Source organism: Octopus bimaculoides, chromosome 11 (genome assembly GCF_046866305.1).
Source record: "Octopus bimaculoides isolate indiv1 chromosome 11, ASM4686630v1, whole genome shotgun sequence".
NCBI lineage: Eukaryota > Metazoa > Mollusca > Cephalopoda > Octopoda > Octopodidae > Octopus > Octopus bimaculoides.
In genome coordinates, this window is record NC_142938.1 from 28,986,056 (window position 1) to 29,005,426 (window position 19,371).

Here is a 19,371-nt window from a genome sequence, read left to right on the forward strand (position 1 = left end):
ATGTATCTTCTCAAGCAAACCATAGGGTTCCATATGATCACTGTCTGTTTTGGGGTTTTTATTGTTTGTTTCTTTTTTTTTTTTGTGCTCTTTAGACAATATAATGTAAAGTCTTCTTTTTTTAACAGAAAATCAACCTAACATATGTTACTTTATTGAAAAGACTTTGTACCTCTATCCCGATACAGCTAAATGGAGTCATAGACTATCTGAGTATCCTGTTGAAAGATAGAACATATAACCCATAGTCTCAATATATTTATGATTTAGATATTTTCCTTGTAGAGTTTTAACATTGTTAAATGTTTCTTTTGCAGTTATACAGAAATCGATCCAGTTGTTATTGCTCAAGAAGGTGTTGAAAAATTTAAAGCTGAGAATTTTGAAATAATTGTTGTTGATACTAGTGGCCGACACAAACAAGAAGATACTTTGTTTGAAGAAATGTTACAGGTTTACAATTCCATTGTAAGTACAATACCACTGGTGAAGTAATTTAGGTTTCCATTTGTGTGTTTGTGTGTAGTATAGTATTGGGTATTGCAGAGTGTTGTGTATGTCTAGTAAAGTTGTGTGTTTATGTTCATGCAAAGTGGTGTAGAGTGATGGCCAACTGTGAGAACCCCATAAATGTTATCCAGCAATCTCACCAATTCTCTTCTTTTTAGATTGAGAAAAATAAATATCAAACAACTAAGACATCACCAGAAATCTTTCCATGTTAGCTATAATACTGTTTGGCTACTGCTGTCAGCATTATTGTGATGATATGTAGATCTGGAGAAATTACAGATATGCTAGAGTGGAGGAGAATAGATGTGTTTTGTAGAAGAGGTAAGATGGAAGTGGGAAACTTTAACTAGATTCTTTGTGGGTAAGGAACATGGGTATAAATTATTCTGAGTATGTAACATTACTGGAGTTCATGGAATAGGCAGAAAAATAAATAAATAAATTGAAGATACTAGGAGTATGTGATGGAATAATTAAGTTTAGACTTGTTGTGGGAAACACAGTGACAGTGATTTCTGCATATCTACCATAATCAGGACCGTTTCAATGAGGTCATCTTGCAGGCCACTTTTATAAATGATGACAGTGACTTTGGTCCTATAACTAATAACATTAATGAACAAGCTGGACGACGACGACATCATAATGACTACTCTGATGTATATGCCAGCTATAGTTAAGGGAGGGAGAAGAAACAGGGATCAAATCTCTTGAAGGTCTATGGTACAAAAGACCTGAATATTTGAAATACTGACTATATTCCATATACTGTTGTATTGCAGATTATTATTTGCTATATCTCTACTTGCAGCATCCAAATAATGTGGTCTTTGTTATGGATGCTTCCATTGGTCAAGCTTGTGAAGCTCAGGTATGTTATCTTAATGTTTCCTACTTTCTTAATGTTTTCTCAGGCTTGCTGACTTAAATAATAATAATAACGAACCTTTTTTACTATAGGCACAGGGCCTGAAATTTTGCAGGAGGGGGTTAGTTGATTACATTGACTCCAGAGCATAACTAGTCGTCATTTCATCAACCCTGAAAGGATGAAAGGCAAAGTCGACCTGAGTGGAATTTGGTCTCAGAATGTAAGGATGGACGAAATACCACTAAGTATTTTGCCTAGCATGCTAACGAGTCTACCAGCTTGCTGCTTTAATAATCCTTTCTACTACTATAGGCACAAGGCCTGAAATTTTTGGGGAAGGGGTGAGTTGATTACATTGACCCCAGTGTTTCAATGGTACTTAATTTATTGAACCTGAAAGGATGAAAGGCAAAGTCGACCTTGGTGGAATTTGAACTCAGAATGTTTTAAGATGGATAAATACCACCAAGCATTCTAATGATTCTACCAGCTTGCTACCTTAAATAATCATCATCATCATCATCATCATCGTTTAACGTCCGCTTTCCATGCTAGCATGGGTTGGATGATTTGACTGAGGACTGGTGCAACCGGATGGCTACACCAGGCTCCAATCTAATTTGGCAGAGTTTCTACAGCTGGATGCCCTTCCTAACGCCAACCACTCAGAGAGTGTAGTGGGTGCTTTTACGTGTCACCCGCACGAAAACGGCCACGCTCGAAATGGTGTCTTTTATGTGCCACCCGCACAAGAGCCAGTCCAGGGGCACTGGCAATGATCTCGCTCGAAAACCCTACAAGGCCAGTCAGGCGGTACTGGCAACGGTCACGCTCAGGATGGTACATCTTATGTGCCACCCGCACAAGAGCCAGTCCAGGGGCACTGGCAACGATCTCACTTGGCTTGCCAGGTCTTCTCACGCACAGCACATTTCCAAAGGTCTCAGTCAGTAGTCATCGCCTCGGTGAGGCCCAATGTTCGAAGGTCTTGCCTCACCACCTCAGCCCAGGTCTTCCTGGGCCTACCTCTTCCACGGGTTCCCTCAACTGTTAGGGAGTGGAACTTTTTCACGCAGCTATCCTCATTCATTCTCACCACATGTCCAAACCAGCGCAATCATCTCTCTTGCACACCACTACTGACGCTTCTTAGTAATGATAATGGTTTCAAATTGCAGCAATTTTAAGAGGAAGTGGGTAAGTCAATTATATCAATCTCAATGCTCAACTGGTACTTAATTTATCAATCCTGAAAGGATGAAAGACAAAGTTGATTGTGGTGGAATTTGAACTCAGAACATGAAGATCTGAAAGAAATGCCACTAAATAATTTGTCTGACTTGCTAATGGTTTTGTCAGTCTGCCACCTTAAATAATGATAATAATATATTATCAAATGAACGACTTGTCAAGCAACTGAGCTGAGATCCCCATATGGATGACTGTTCTCTGAGAGAAGGACCCTGCTAAAGGCAACACAGTAGATAATTATAGACTCATATCCTGCTTGTCACTTATGTAGAGACTTATGGCTGGGATCATCTTTGAGACCATATATAAATTCCTTGCGAGCAATGAAATTCTGCTGGAAAAGCAGAAAAGAACAGTGGTAGTACAAAAGACTTCTGATTGATAAAACAATCCATGTGGATTGTAGAAAGAGTCACAAGAATTTAGTCATGGCATGAGTGCCTTGTAAGAAAGTCTATGACATGGTCCTCCACAGCTGGATATTAGAGTGCCTGAAATTTACTGAAGTGCCAGAAAGGAAGTTGAGGACTAATATATTGTGAAAATTGTGTCAAAAGTATTGAAAACAGCCTAGTTTGTTACTTTAAAAATGTAAGAGACCATGACACATTGAAACCTTAATAAATACAAAAAGAGAGTGAAAAAAGGACTTGAAAAGGAATGAAAGGACAAACTTATGCATGGGCAGTACACTAGAAATAAAGTAGGCATTGATTGCAATAAGAGCTGGTCATGGCTTAGAATTGGTGATCTGGAAGTATGCACTGAAGGCCTGGCATGCAGTGCCCAGGAGCAGGCTCTCTGAACTAACTACAGTAGACATCATGTTGACAAAATGAAAGTATCATTTTGTAGAATGTGTGGAGCAAAAGGAGAAACGGTCAGCCATCTTGTAAATGAATGTACTAAGCTGGCATAGTGAAAGGCCAAAAGAAGATATCAGAGAAGCGTGGGTTTGTCAGAACAGCTAAATGGTATGAGCAGAAACCAGAAGGGTGTTAGAGAACGATAAATTTAAGCTTTTGTGGGACTTCACCATTCAGTGTGATAGAATGACTGAGGCAAGAAGGCCAGATATTGCAGTTGTCAAAAAGAAAGAAAAAGAGGCCCAAATTATCAATGTCTCTATTCCAGGAGATAGGTGAGTGAAAGATAAAGAGCAGGAAGAGATGGAGAAGTATGAGTCTCTGAAGAGGAAGTTGGAAAGTTGTGGGGAACGGAGAAGGTTTTAGTGATTCCAGTGGTGATCAGAGCATTGGGATGCATATCAGATAGTTTTGGGGACTGTGTAAATAAAACTGGAATTGATGCAAGGTTACAGATCATGCTGAGGACAGCACTTCTTGGTACTTCAAGGATTTTAAGGAAAATCTTGTCTATGTAAGGCACAGGAAAGGAAACAGTAAGAGACCTTTGTCAACTTGTTGCTGACTGTTTAACATCTAAATATCTGAGATTTACAAAAATTAAAAATAATAATTATAAAATTTGTCCATTCTTGTATAATTATGTTAACTACAGTGAAATTCTGTGAACAAACTGTGTAGAGGTGATACACGTGGGGCAAAAAACCAAAATACGATGATAGCTAGGAAAAGGTAGAGAATATTTAGGCAACAGAAGAGGGGCATCACTGTACACTCTTTGATGTTATGTTTTTTTTATTCCAGGCCCGTGCTTTCAAAGAAAAAGTAGATATTGGTTCTGTAATTATAACTAAACTTGACAGTCATGCAAAAGGTGGTGGAGCTTTAAGTGCGTAAGTTGACACAACTTTCTTTTTATTTATACTTTATATGTTTTTTTATTTAGTATGGCCAGTCATTAATGTTGATATAATTAATATCATTCATTTGTCTTACATCTGTTTTCATAACATGGGATAAATGAATACTTACTGTGACATTGTTTTAATGCTGGATATCCTTTCTAACACCAAAGTGCAAAGCAATGCAATTGTTTGTTATCACAAAATGTCAACAACCATAACCAATTTTCACTCAGTGCTTTTCATGTAAACACACACAGACATACATATAAATATACATATGCACATACACACATCTGCATATCTACCTATCTTGCTACCTGCCCACCCACATATACTTGCACAGCAAGCATCTGTGGATGCTCACAAGACATTTGTTGGTCCAATGCTATTGTAGAAGACACTTGCCCAAAGTGTCCCACTGAGATAAAGCTTGAGACTTCAATGTAACAAAGTAAATTCCATATCCATGTATCCTTAAAGAATTAAATCATATTTTATGATATATTTTATTATATAATTATTGAATATAAGCGCAGGAGTGGCTGTGTGGTAAGTAGCTTGCTTACCAATCACATGGTTCCGGGTTCAGTCCCACTGCATGGCACCTTGGGCAAGTGTCTTCTACTATAGCTTCGGGCTGACCAAAGCCTTGTGAGTGGATTTGGTAGACGGAAACTGAAAGAAGTCCGTCATATATATGTATGTGTGTGTATATGTTTGTCCCCCAATATCGCTTGACAACCAATGCTGGTGTGTTTACATCCCCGTCACTTAGCGGTTCGGCCTAAGAGAAAAATAGAATAAGTACTAGGCTTACAAAGAACAAGTCCTGGGGTTGATTTGCTCGACTAAAGGCTGTGCTCCAGCATGTCCACAGTCAAAAGACTGAAACAAGCAAGAGAGTATCTATTTTAGTCTTAGATTTGATTTGCTGTGTTATTGATAAAAAAGAAAACTTCTTTACATTCTAAATAGTCTTTATATTTGATTGTTGTTCTTTTTTGCTACAAATCAGACCTGGCTGAGCTAACTTGTTATTAAGAGTTCCAGCCATAACCACTCTGTCCTTCCCTCCAGCACTGTAGATCTAGAACTGTATTAAACAAATTACAATCCTCCCATCTTTTCAAAATGGTTAAGTGTAATATGAGGGAGCTTTGTTTGCTATTTCTTGTAACAGTATTGTTCATTGGTTCAGTTGTGTGTGTGTTGAATAAGTGAGGAAAAAATTGTCACTGAACAACCAAGCTAATGTCTGTTTCTGTTTGCAGAGTGGCTGCAACAAAAAGTCCAGTAATTTTCATTGGAACTGGAGAACATATTGATGATTTTGAACCATTTAAAGTTCAACCATTTGTTAGTAAACTTCTTGGAATGGGTGACATAGAGGGCTTGATTGACCGAGTCAATGAACTGAAGTTGGATGACAATGAGGAACTTATGAAGAAACTAAAGCAGGGTAAGAACATCTCTGTTTGTGACATTCTTCAGGGAAATTGAGTGACTCCTATAGTATTTAACTTATTAGCTTCATACTAACTATTTATTGTTCTGGGACCTGGTTCATTGGTTTCAGACCTGTGTTATGATTTCTGTATTTAGATGACTTGTGGTTTATGTTTTGTCTTTGAACTCATGTAAGTTGATAATTGTACAGAAAATGTGGGTTGAGAGGGAATTTCAGAGGACTGCATGTTTTAGGGAGACAGCTAAGCAAGATGTGTTGTGAGGGGTTTGTTGAGGGAGACAGTTAGGGTGATATTGGAATGAAAGGATGGGCTTTGAAAAGATGCAGGGATTTGTTAGTTCAGAGAAACAGAAACTGTTGTAATAGATGAAACAGTACGTCTGTGAGCCAGAAGTTGTGTGTGAATATTTGAAATGTCAGAAGATATTTATGTAATAATAGTAGCAGCAGCACATGTGAGTAATACTCCAAAACAAGTTGTAACTAATCTTTGTTGAGGGTCTAACTGTTGATCAAGTCTGAAGTATTTTCTGGCTCTGAATAAGAAAGAAGCCTAAATTTGGGTTGAAGTTTGGTGATGATATAGATGTGTCATTCAATGGTAGTGACTTTATAGATTTTAGCTGTCTGTTGTTCATGTGTAAAGCGGTTATAGAATAGTTTCCTTACTATAGGATTGAGTAGCCAAAAGGGATTAATGGTGAAGCCCTCAATATAATTTTGGTTCTCTTGTTTACAGAAGTGCATGTATAGTGTGAGGTAGCTAGGTTGTATGTGAATGATGTCTAAATATGGAAGGAAGTCTAACAGTAAGACGGATTAATGTACGGAAGGAAGAATAGGAAAGATATGACTGAACCCTGGAGTACACATAGTTGATAGAATGTGAACGAGAGAGCTCCATTTATGTATGTTGTGAGGAAACTGGTTAATAAAAAAAAATTCCAATACTAGATATAAATAATGGTAAAGCCAATAGTATATTGTACTATATATAATTGTAGATCTGGTTTTATGAAAATCATAATGATGACCATAGAGGGGGAAGAGAAAGAGAAACTCAGAGTGTTAAGGAGGAGTTGGCTGTTTATGAGTGTTTCTATTGCATTTGATGTGGTAGGAGTGAGATTCATTGGTTGAAGGTTGATGGGGAGTCAGAGATTTTCTTGGGAATGTTGTGTTTCCATTGACTAGATTTGGCAAAAATTGACATATTTGACAAAGATAGGGAACTTAACCATATTTCTTTGATTTTCCAGGTCAGTTCACTCTGCGTGACATGTATGAACAGTTTCAAAATATCATGAAAATGGGACCATTTGGACAAATTATGGTAAGGGTTTAACATGGCTGTTTGTTAATGTAACATTTGGAGAGAGAGAGAGAGAGAGGTAACTGTATATCTTGCTAGGGTGTCTTTGTGGTTTACCTCCAGGTCAGCATTGACTGAGGAGAGAACTATGAATAAAAACTTTCTAGTCATAACCACTTTATTTTTCTATAGGGTCATCTAAGAGTATATAATCTAATGTATCCTTCCTGTTTGAAAATGCTAGGATGCAATTTGAGGTACATTTAGCTGCTGTTTGTAGCAATCCAACTATATAGAAGCTCCCTCGTTGGCTCAAAGGTATCTTTGTGCTACTGAAACTAGTTGGGAGTGGAAGGAAGCTGGGTACTTTTGATTACTAGATCTGTGGAGTTGGACAAGATATTTTAAATCAATTCTTAGTAAATCGCCACAACCGTTGCAGTGTGCCTACAGGTACATAACATTGTGTGTGTCAAATTGCGTGTATAATACCTTAAGTGCTTTTAGAGGTGCCCACTCCATTGTAAATATTCTGACTAATTCTAAATGAGTATAACTCAAGATCTCTTGATGTATTTCTTCTGACTGCAGTAAGCCCTGAATCTTGGTTCATTTCCATCCTTTCCTAAACTTATTTCAGGGACCGGGGATAATCTGTAGATATTGTTTTTCTTGTTGTTACTGAGCTTGTAGGGAGGCAAAACAATGGCGCCAACAAAAACATTCATTCCCATGATAGTAGAAAAATGTGTAGAACAATGAAAATAGAAATGAAAACTTTAGTTGTGAGAAGAGAAAATTACTAACTTTGGAATATTTTCCTTACAAAGATAGAAAAATAGCTATCTCTGAGAGTTTCCTTATATAGATAGCTATCTCTAAGAATTCCCTAATGAAGATAAGTATCTCATAGAGTTTCCTAATAAAGGTAACTACTTCTAAGATCTTTCTTATAAAGTTAAATGTCTTTAAGAATTTCTTTATAAAGACACCTTTATCTACAAGTTTCCTAATAATGACAGTTTCAGCAATATAAGTTCACTCTTTATAATAATTTTATCTTTTTAACATTGTTGTTTGAAGAGTTTCTGAAAGGATTTTATTTCAATTTTGAATAACATAACTACTCAACTATACATCTAGTTATGCACCTATCTGTACACCTACTTAACACACCTGTTTACATGCCTACTTTACACACTTCCCTACATATCCAACTATACTTTCTCCACATCAGAATACACATCTCACATGTATGCCCTAAAAATAATTATTCTACTTTTTCTTTTGTCAGGGTATGATACCTGGTTTTGGCAGTGAATTTATGAGTAAAGGCAGTGAACAAGAGTCAATGGCTCGACTCAAAAAGTTTATGACTATTATGGACAGTATGAATGATGAAGGTCAGTTTTTAAATTTACTCAATTTGATGTTTGTTTTGTCTCAATATTTGGTAGTGTTAATTCACTTTGTTCTAGAAGACTAATGGTTTGTAGCTGTCATTCATTGTTTTGCATTTTCCGTACAGGCATGGGGTCAGACTGATCCTCAATGTGCTAGTCCTTATTCAGAATTATTGCGCTCCCAAGCAAATTTAAGGATCACATCTCACTTGTACATTCCACTTCCTAGCATGGTTTCTATGGCTGGATGCCATTCCTAAACCCAACCACTTTACAAATGGGTGCATTTTAAAGGGACACCGACAATAGATAGGTTGTCTTGTCCCCTGCAAGACTAGAGCCTCTTCCTATTTCTACTTTGCCTCTGTTCTTTCAAAGCAAACATGACTGATGGATGGAGGTAGTGAATAGAAAACAGTGATGATTAACACCGTAAAGAGAGAGAGAGAGTATGAGGACAATGGGGGCGGGGCAATAATAAAAGTGTGAAGATGATAGAGGAGGGAATAATGGAGTAGAAACAGTGATAGCTATATGTTGGTTATTGGTAAGGAGGTTGAATAATGAATAACATCAGTTACGTGATAGATAGCAATAGGGATGGGTGATGGTAAAGGAGAGTAGTAGAAGAGAGGTAAAATGATAGAGTGGTGATGGTTGAGAGACTGAGTAAGTGTAGATTAAATGCCATTCCTCATTATACAAGTGGCATAATACAATGATAGTAGAGAGAGAGAGAGAGAGAAAGAGTAATTAAAGAGAGGGTAATGAATATGTTAGTAGATAAAGACTTAATTGAAATATAATAGATATGTCATACATTCTAACCTTCACCTTCAATACTATTTTAATGACCATTGCCATGTTTGGATCTTCTCCAGCACCCTTTGAGCCTCCATTCATCATGAGACTTAGTTTCTTGAGTTCAGTCTTCATCATTTTGCTCCATGTTTTGCTCTATCTCCTTCTTCTAATAGGTTCCAGTTTTCAAGCACTTGCCATTTGTTAATACAGCCATCCTCTTCCATAAATATCATGTCTCCACACAAACACCTCTCCCATACACTTCATCTGATTACTCTAATATCCAACTAATTATTCGTGTTAATTTATGGTCTGCTGTGATGTTTTGTGTTCTGTTTTATTCTGTATTGTTCAATATGATATATTTATTATTATGGTGTACTGATTTTGAAGAGATTGCCACATAAAAAGCACTTGTGCCAGTGCCACTCAGAAAATGCTTGTGCCAGTGGCATGTTAAAAACACCCAGCACACATTGCAAAGTGATTGTCATTAAGAAAGGCCATAGAAACCAAGCCAAATCAGACTGGAACCTGGTGCAGCTTCCCAGCTGACCAGCTCTGGTAAAACTGTTTAACCCAGTCTATGATGGAAAACAAATGTTAAAGGATGATGATGACAAATATAAATATAAGATGAAGTTAGCGAAGCTAGCACACAGCAGAAATAGTTTGTGTTTTAATATGTTGTTCCATTTGTGTGTGTGTGATAGAGAGAGAGAAAGAGGTGACTGTATGACTGTCAAAGAATTTTATTCATGAAATGGAAGAGTCTGTTTGGTCTGACTACTTGAGGACCAGAAGTTTTTATGCTTCAGATGAAATTTGTAACTTTTGGCAACAAAAATTTAAATTTTTGCAGTTAAAATTTGGTAAGTGGAATTGCTATTTTTTTTTCAGTGCTGGTTTTGTGTATTCTTTACCTGTACAGGTATTTTTAGTAATCGATGTGAGTTCCCCTAAAATAACAAAGGAACAAAACAGAAGTAATTGTTGTTACCTGTGTTGGATAACAAAATGATTTTCTTTCTGTGAAAAACAATAGACAATATATGGTACATGTGAGAGTAGGATGCTTCAAGGTGCTATATGTAAAAGATGTCTTCAGAGGCTGGAGAGAAATAAATTGGCAAAAATATGTTCTAAAGACATCAAGTAATGTGTGGAGGAGAGATAGCTTTCCTAGTTTAGGACATGAAAGGGAAGTTGACGAGCTATGAAGTGGAAGGGTTGCTTATGTTGAGAGTGGAACTAGTTAATGTAGGGGAGACAGGGAAGATACAGTAAGGAGTAGTAAAGCTTAATCTGAAATTGTTGAGCTTTACAGGACAAGATGACGTGTTATTGAAGAGAATGAGGATAAGATACTACAAATCCTACCAGTTTATTTGTCAGTGTGTATGTAGTACAATGCTAAAATGTGAGTGTGCTGCATATCTCTTGTACTTTAAGGAATGAGTACAATACGTTGATAAAATCATACATCTCATTTTGTACATTGCTTTTGTGTTAAGAAAATTTTTTCTATAGAATTTTGTAGCTCTTTTTTTTTATTATTTGTAACAGAACTTGACAGTTTAGAGGGAGAAAAACTATTTGCCAGGCAGCCATCACGATACCAGAGAGTTGCTCGAGGGGCAGGTGTATCTGTTCGAGAAGTTAGTGAACTCTTACAACAATATAAGAAGTTTGCCCAAATGGTGAAGAAGATGGGAGGTATTAAGGGACTTTTCAAAGGTATGTTTCAATTTTATATTTTCATTTTCATAATTATTTTGTTGTAGAAAGTAAAACTTGCATTGAGAAATGTCCAAGGCCAAATATATTTAAGTCCCAAGAAGTTATTGCCACTGTAAAAAAACCTGTCTAATCGTCACGGTCTCAGGTCATAACTATTAAAGATAGTTATGAGATGAGATTGTGTGTGTTATTAGTGTGGACAATTAAGAAGAATTATGTGAATTAGTAATCACATGATGTTTTCAGTGAGAAGCAAGATTAGATAGATGTCTTTCTTATCCAATACAGTAAATGTTGAACATTTACTGGTGATTAAGCCTTACCTACAGCTTTTGTATAGCCATCATTGTCATAACTGGACAACTGTATTTGCCAGGAGATTCCTCTTCCTCATAATACACTGGTAAGTGCAGTCATATCACTCAGTATAATCCTGTTTGAAATGCTATAATATTACTTTGAACTATGAGTTACAACTCGCATTCATTTTTAAACCTGACTGAATACAATGATGTTCGTCATCATGTTATACACCTGAGTTAAAAAATTTTTCTTTTTTTATTACTACCCACTTTTCTTATATTCAGTGATGCCAGACAGAATTTATCAATCATGAAAATATATTTTCCATTTACATTATAACAAACTCTAAATTTTCACACTTGGAATGTGCTTGAACTTAATCTGCTTTCATAAATAGACATCAGATTATCGAACTTTGAATAATAAACATATTTATTAAACCAGTCAATTTTTTTTCCAGTCGAGACCATTTCTACAGAAACCTTTTTGTAACATTTTATCCCTAATTAGTTATAGAAATTATCACTTTACTTGATTGATCTAAAATTTCCCCTGAAATCTTTTTATTCTAGGTGGAGACATCAACAAAAATGTCAATTCTGCTCAAATGACAAAACTCAATCAACAAATGGCCAAAATGATGAACCCAAAAGTTTTGCAACAAATGGGTGAGTAGTTTTATATTATTTACATTGCAGATTTGTTGGGTGAGATTAAGATCTTTAATAATTACATGGTTACATTAATCAAGTACTGCATCTATTTATGAGGTGTTGCTATAAATCAAGGGATGTATAAGTAACGAGATACATAATTAAGTTGTATAATTAACATGATGCTATTAAGAAACTTTTCCAGTGTTCTGCTGCAGCCTTCAGCTATTTTGATCTCACATTCGCTGATAAAAGCTGTCATATTAATATGAACCTTTCTGTTTGATATCTTGTGGTACTGGTTTGAAACGCCAGTTACGGCATACATTCCATACTTGGACATGTTCTCGTATAACAAAATTAATCTAAGGGAGATAACTACGAATTAGTTTGTCTATTTAACTGCTAAGCCTACTGTATCACTTCTTTCTCATCAATTTTGTTTCTCCATTGTCTCCCATCTGCTATTATAATGAAGTCCTCATCGATATATTTTTAAGTAAATGTATTCATAAACTGTAACTCCATTTGGGAGATTGATATGAAATTATTTTATTATATATATATATCACTTTGTTCGAGGGAAGTGAGTGGGGATAGTGACTCTGGCATATACATGAACAGTAGTGGTCTGAAACTGTTGGGTGAAAGGCACGAAGAAGCTACATCTCATAGGTTAACTTCTGTGGTAAGAAGCAGTGTATTAAGGTTTGGGTTATTTTCATATTGGAAGGCCTGAAGCATAGTGGACTCCACAAAAGACATCCTAGGTCCTGGAGGTGGTAGTAACCCTCTAGCATTTGTATTTCTCTTTTTAACTGTAATGCTTATTTATTCACATTGTTTTAAATTAATCATGCATTATCCAGTAACTTTGAGATTTCAATTATGTGATGGTTTAATTTTTAGAATTACATTGTAGGATAGGTGTGTAAGGCCAGATCTGGGCGGTTTGAACATAAAACAGGTAAAATATTCGGGCTGGATGTGGTTGGTTTGAATGCTGTAAGATTAAATTGGGTAGCATGCTAAGTCTATCATAGGAAAGTTTGGGTTCACTGTATATTTAATGAAATAAAAGTGATACCAGTCTCACCACCATGCTCACATGTGACACTGATTTCAAAAATTTAGCAATGTCCCTTCCACTATATTCCATGTCCTTGAAATCTAGCTGCTATCTTTGCTAGACTCAGTAGGAGTTCCATTTTATTTATGACAAAATTCTAAAGTGTCTCCCATCACCCCTTAGATTAAGCTCTCTGATCCTACCATTTCTGATCAATTGTTCTCATTTCCACCATCTTAAAGAGTATGGAAACAGTCATAAACACTTCCTCCTACTGTAGAACCAAATCCAACAGACTCACATGTTACCCACTAAAAGATCCCTTTCTTTTAAGAATTTTGCTGAGAGCCGTGTTGCTATCTTTAGCACATGGCTGAATAGAAGTGGGAAGTGATGAAATCAAGGAGGTAAAGGTGTATATCTAGTTAGCGCATGCAATGAATATGTGTCGAGATATGGATACTGAAATCTTAAAGAGAACAAGGGCAGAATGGAAGGCATCTAACTCAATAAAGGATGTACTTGGAACAAAGCCAGACAATACCATATGTGCCAGACTCTTCAATAGCACTATTTTACCTGTGTTCTCATATGCAAATGAGATGTGGGTTATTACAAAGAGGATTAGCTACAACGCAAAGGGGTATGGAAAGATCCATGTTAGAAGCATCACAAAGGGAGCACACTGGAAATGAGATCTCAGAATGGAGCAGAGTGAACAATGTGATTATAGAGTACCGATAGCACAAGTTGCGTTGGGCCAGACATGTTGCAATATTCACAGACAACAGGTGGACCCATGCAAGTTGCCAAGTCGTATCCAAGAGATTGGAAAGGGCTACCTGGAAGGCTTCCATGATATGGGAAGATAATCTAGTCAAGCAATTCAGGTCAAGATAGAAAAGAATGGTGCAATCAAGATAAAATTGGAAGTGCATTGTGGTCAGCAGTGTATAACAGTATCTGGCAGTCTGGTTGATACTGTGATACTATGATATATACAAACACACATACATGCACGCAGTCACCAAAGATTGCAGCTCAACAACCATATTTCCTCTTCTGGTCTAAATTCTGATCAAATGACAATCTTCTATAAAGATTAAAGTATAAATCCCATCTATTAGGAAGCTATGCTACTGTTACACACACACGTACATCTTTGATCACTTGTGAAACAAGACCAACCAGTTGATTAGCTGTCACTCATTTACTAATGTACTACAACCTTTAGCACAGAAATATATACTATTTCGTCTCTTTCTTCTGAGCCCCACCTCATATCTCATATGCCTCCTCTATGTATCACCTCAGCTGTGTTTCACCTTAATCACACCACTGTGTCAATGTTATCAATTTGGGATGACCTGCAATATTCATGGTTGCCTCCCTCCTGCTCCTCCTACTACTACTAACTATAAACACTCCTCATATTATCACCAAACCAACAAAGAAGTCAACACATTGTCACATGACTTGTAGTCAGAGCCTACCATAAACGAGGACACAATGGTTAATGTAGATGTCAATGTAGACCTTGATATAGAAAAAGATGAGATGGTTACAGCTGGAACATCTTTGACCGTAAACTAACCAAGGGAGCTAAACAACTTTTTATCATTCATGAAAACCTCTAGCTTCATCAACTTCCTCTTTCACTCACCACTCACCCATGTATTCCACAACGCCTTTATATCAGGGATCCTCTGTCAGTTTTGATGGTGAACATTCAGTTGTTTCATCAACTGAACATCCAGCTTATCAAATTAAGTGTACTGTTAAAGTTCTGAGACTGAACCAGTGTTTGAACTGAATACTTCTCAACGACTGACAAAGTGTCCTTTTATTAGTTTTATGACTTCAGACTATACTGTAACTTGTGTTGTGACCCTAAACAATGCTCTGACTGACAAAATAAAACTACCCTTTTTTATTGCATGATTGGCTAATGACAGGAAAAATTCCTTCTCCAAAAAAGAGGAATCCATCACATGGGGTAAAAATTAATGAACAGCTTTAAAAACATGTAGCCATTTCATCATCATCATCAAAGATGCATTTTACATGTTGGCATAGGTTAGAAAATTTGACTAGCTGATAAGCTGGAGAGCTGCACCAGGTTCCAGTCTGTTTAGTCTTCATTTCTATGGCTGGGTGACCTTCCTAATGCTAACCACTCCACGGAGTGTCTTTTACATGTCACTGGTATGGGTGCCTTTTATGTGTAACTGGTACTGGTGCCATTTATGTGTCTCTAGCATTTATTAACCTCATTTCATTTCATATTCAGTATTGACAAGCAATAAAAATCTTATCTGTTTTTCCAGGTGGAATGCAAGGACTACAATCCATGATGCGTCAGTTCCAACAAGGTGCTGCTGGAAAACTTGGAAATATGTTCAACATGGGAGAGCGTTAATGGCAATAATTAGTATAATGAATTGTTTATATATTATTACATACACAACTATAAACAAACACACGACTAGACAATTACGTCTACATCGTCTCCCACATTGAGAAGAAAAAATAATAAAATGTATTTTTTTGAAACCCAAAATTAACAGAATATTTCTAATTATTTGTAAAACAATATCCTTTACCATTTCTTCCAATACATTTGGATGTTTATGAGCTTTGATCTTGAACACCACAAATGGTTGACTAATTCCTATGAATTTGCTTATTTAAATTTTAGAAATTAAAAGATTTTTATATTAAATATATTTGATTCAGACTGGTAGCTGGATGTTTTTACTATAATTCATATTGATCTGTACATAATGTGTGATTTGAAGTGTCAGTTTGACCCTTTTGTTACCATATTTCTGTTGAAATGCACTGACTTTGTTCCTGTTAATTTTGACAATAATGAAGAATTTATTAAAATACCTTTGTCATAATGAAGCTGGTGTTTGGAACATAAATTAACATGAAATTTTGATGGAAAGTTTTTCTTTTAGATAATTTTAAAACAGAAAATTTGTATCCCAGAACCAGAAGTAGTCTTCGGTTGGTATCAAAAGGGTTAAAGTGTGTTCATATTTGGATATTAACAAACTGTTTTTTGGTTAGTTCTTTGAATTCTCTTATGCTGTATTTCTGGCAATATATTAACTCAGTTCTAAGGCAGTGAGCTAGCAGAATCATTAGCACACTGGGATTAGAGGAATTTCATCTATCTTCACATTCTGAGTTCAAATTCTGCCAAGGTTGACTTTGCCTTTCATCCTTACATGGTCAACAAATAAATATTAGTTGAAGACTGGGGTCAATGTAATCAACTTACCTCTCCACTGAAATTGCTGGCCTTGTGCTAAAATTTGAAATCACTATATTAACTCAGGCCTATAAGACCTTCTTTTGCTGGATTATATGTTGAAGTGTCCCCAACCCATGATGTGTGTTCTTAAATGAGGTTGTTAGAGAAGTAGGTATGTGGTTGATTGCATATCTCAATTTTCATTTAGTCTGTCATGTTGATATTAAACTTTACGCCTGATTACATATTTCATCTTGCAGCTCCATAAAGCTCTCAGCACTGTTGTGCCTGAAGCAAATTCAGAGGGCATTACAAGAAAAGAAAACAAAAAGAAAGAAAAAAAACCCCATCTCTTATGAAGAAACACTTGCCTGTTCTGCAATTTCATTAATGCATTAAATCTTTTGGCAATAAATCTGGAATAAAGATTTAAGACAAAATAATTTTATTTAATTGAGAATATATGCACCATTTGAGCGTGATCGTTACCAGCGTCGCTTTCCTGGTACTTGTGCCGGTGGCACATGAAAAGACATTTGAGCGAGGTCGTTGCCAGTGCAGGTGGCATATAAAATACACCATTTTGAGCATGGCCGTTGCCAGTACCGCCTGACTGGCCCTCGTGCCGGTGGCACGTAAAAGCACCCACTACACTCTCAGAGTGGTTGACATTAGGAAGGGCATCCAGCCGTAGAAACTCTGCCAAATCAGATTGGAGCTTGGTGTAGCCATCTGGCTCACCAGTCCAACCCCTGCTAGCATGGAAAGCAGACGTTAAACGATGAGGATGATGATATGATATTTTAAAAAAAGGAAATCATCATCATTTAGTATCTGCTTTCCATGCTGGTATGGGTTAGATGGTTTGACCGGAACAGGTAAGCTGGAAAGCTGCACCATGTTACCGTCTGATTTGGCATGGTTTCTACAGCTAGATGCCCTTCCTAATGTCGAATGATACAAGGAGTCCAAAAACAAACAAAGAATCACACATGCTCACAATTCTATTAATTACAACTCTTCCCATATATAACACGACTGAAAATTATTTTAAGAATATGCAGATTCTCAAGTGAAATATTTTGACATATTGGATCAAAATGTGAATAATTGCAAGTTTAATGAAAATGAATCGATTTGAAATTTCTGAGATGTTCAGTGGAGATTAACAAAATAGAATGATGAACAAGATTCTCTTGCAATATTTAGTTATCTATCTTTAAATTGTTCAGTCGAAACATTCCTGTTCATCTTTTGGGTCTGGATAAAATAAAGTCATACATTAAAGAAGATTAAATTATCTGTATTGCTACTCCAAAACTGTTTCTTGTGCTAAAGTTAGACATAAAAGAGAAGCTGATCTCCATCTGTCTGTCTGTAGCAACATCTATATAAAAGGAGGAAAGAAGAGAAGGAATAAATAGGAGATAACCCCCGTCACAACATATTTAGGCAGTAAAAAGGGGAGAAGAAAAAGTTGTTGAGAGAGAATTTATGTGAAAAATAGTGTTGTCACCATAGTAACTAACAAATTTTGATTAAAAATATGAGAATTTTAAGTGCAAGCCCATCAACACAATGCAATACATACTTTGGAAAAATTATATATATATATATATAAATAATCAGATATGCCCTCAATTGCCCAGATTGCCAGCTATGCAGATGATACGAAAGTCTCAGAAAATACAGAGCCCCAGCGATGTTGCACATCTGCAGCAATTTACAATGGACTCAATTTACAATTTACAGATGGGCTGAGGATAATAATATGCAGTTTAATGTTGAAAAATTCCAAGCCCTGCTCTACCAGTGTCCAAAACTGAATATGAAACTTACAGGGTACACTGGTTCACAGGGAATTACAATCCCAGAGACTAAATCAGTGAGGGACCTGGGTATCGACATGAGTGATGATACCTCTTTCCAAGTGCACATCACCAGGATGGCGACAAAGTTCAGCCAAATCCACTGTTTAATCAAGTTGTTGGAAGTAGTGGAATCTGTAAAAACATCCTGGTTTACATGAAATATCGAAACAAAATGGCTGTTCATTATTGACTTTTATACATCATTAATTCTTAGTATTTATATGATTAAAAATTGCCAAAATAAATTACGTCTTAGTTTTCCACTTTTACTAACAAAATAATTACTGTCAGTTTATATAATGTATTTAGATGAGCTTGCCGAACACGTTCGTAATAAATAGTTGACCTTTAGGGGGTTCCGATAAGGTTGTTATCCACCCCTGATTGGAACTCTCCCGTATGACATGTACGCATACTCAGTGACTTGCTTTAACTTCCACAGACTAACGACTCACATACTGTACTGACCGGTTAATATGTCTCCGAAGAAATCACGCAAATACTGCTGTATATGCAGCCACTATAGAGGGAAGAATGTAGACGGCAAAGTTATTTCACTACATAGATACCCTGCAAACGTAGCTATTTGTCGTATTTGGCTTCAGATTCAGCATCTAAATTTGTGCTGTCGTGAAATTGAAAGTCAATGTTGTCTTTAATATTAGGGACTTGTGTCGTCGCAGAGACACCTTGGTCTGGAGTGTTATCAAGTTTGCTGACTTTCTCAAAATTAGTTAGCCACCCTGCATTTGAATCACCTTTGCGTAATCTTTCTTTGAAACGTACTAAATTTACAGTAGCCTCAAAGGGCTTTGCAGTTGTATCACCTGCTACACTTGAAAAACTATCGCTAAGGTTTTTTCCAAATGACAGTTGTTCAGCTTTCTTGGATTATTCCACTTGCATTTCATAGAAGTTGGTGCCAAGGTCCCACGTTTCTTATTGGTAGCTATGTCCACAAGGGCATGTAATAAAGCTCCGATATGGTTACAGGCTTCTTGTCTAAAATAAGAAATAGACTATTAGATAAACTTGAGATATGTGTATGTGCATTTGTATTTGATAAATATGACGAATAAA

General features: G+C 36.4%; 1 protein-coding gene across 1 annotated transcript in view; it reads left to right on the top strand.

The window, feature by feature from the left end:
- Positions 1–15,901, top strand: part of LOC106874258 (signal recognition particle subunit SRP54) — a 33,961-nt gene extending 18,060 nt beyond the window's left edge. The window contains exons 7-15 of the mRNA XM_014921917.3: positions 318–468; positions 1,325–1,384; positions 4,306–4,394; positions 5,678–5,865; positions 7,134–7,207; positions 8,481–8,589; positions 10,960–11,130; positions 12,009–12,104; positions 15,486–15,901. Of these exons, the coding sequence (XP_014777403.1) occupies positions 318–468; positions 1,325–1,384; positions 4,306–4,394; positions 5,678–5,865; positions 7,134–7,207; positions 8,481–8,589; positions 10,960–11,130; positions 12,009–12,104; positions 15,486–15,577 (1,030 nt within the window). The 3' untranslated portion in view covers positions 15,578–15,901. The remainder of the gene's footprint in view (positions 1–317; positions 469–1,324; positions 1,385–4,305; positions 4,395–5,677; positions 5,866–7,133; positions 7,208–8,480; positions 8,590–10,959; positions 11,131–12,008; positions 12,105–15,485) is intronic.
- The last annotated feature ends 3,470 nt before the right edge of the window (positions 15,902–19,371 follow it).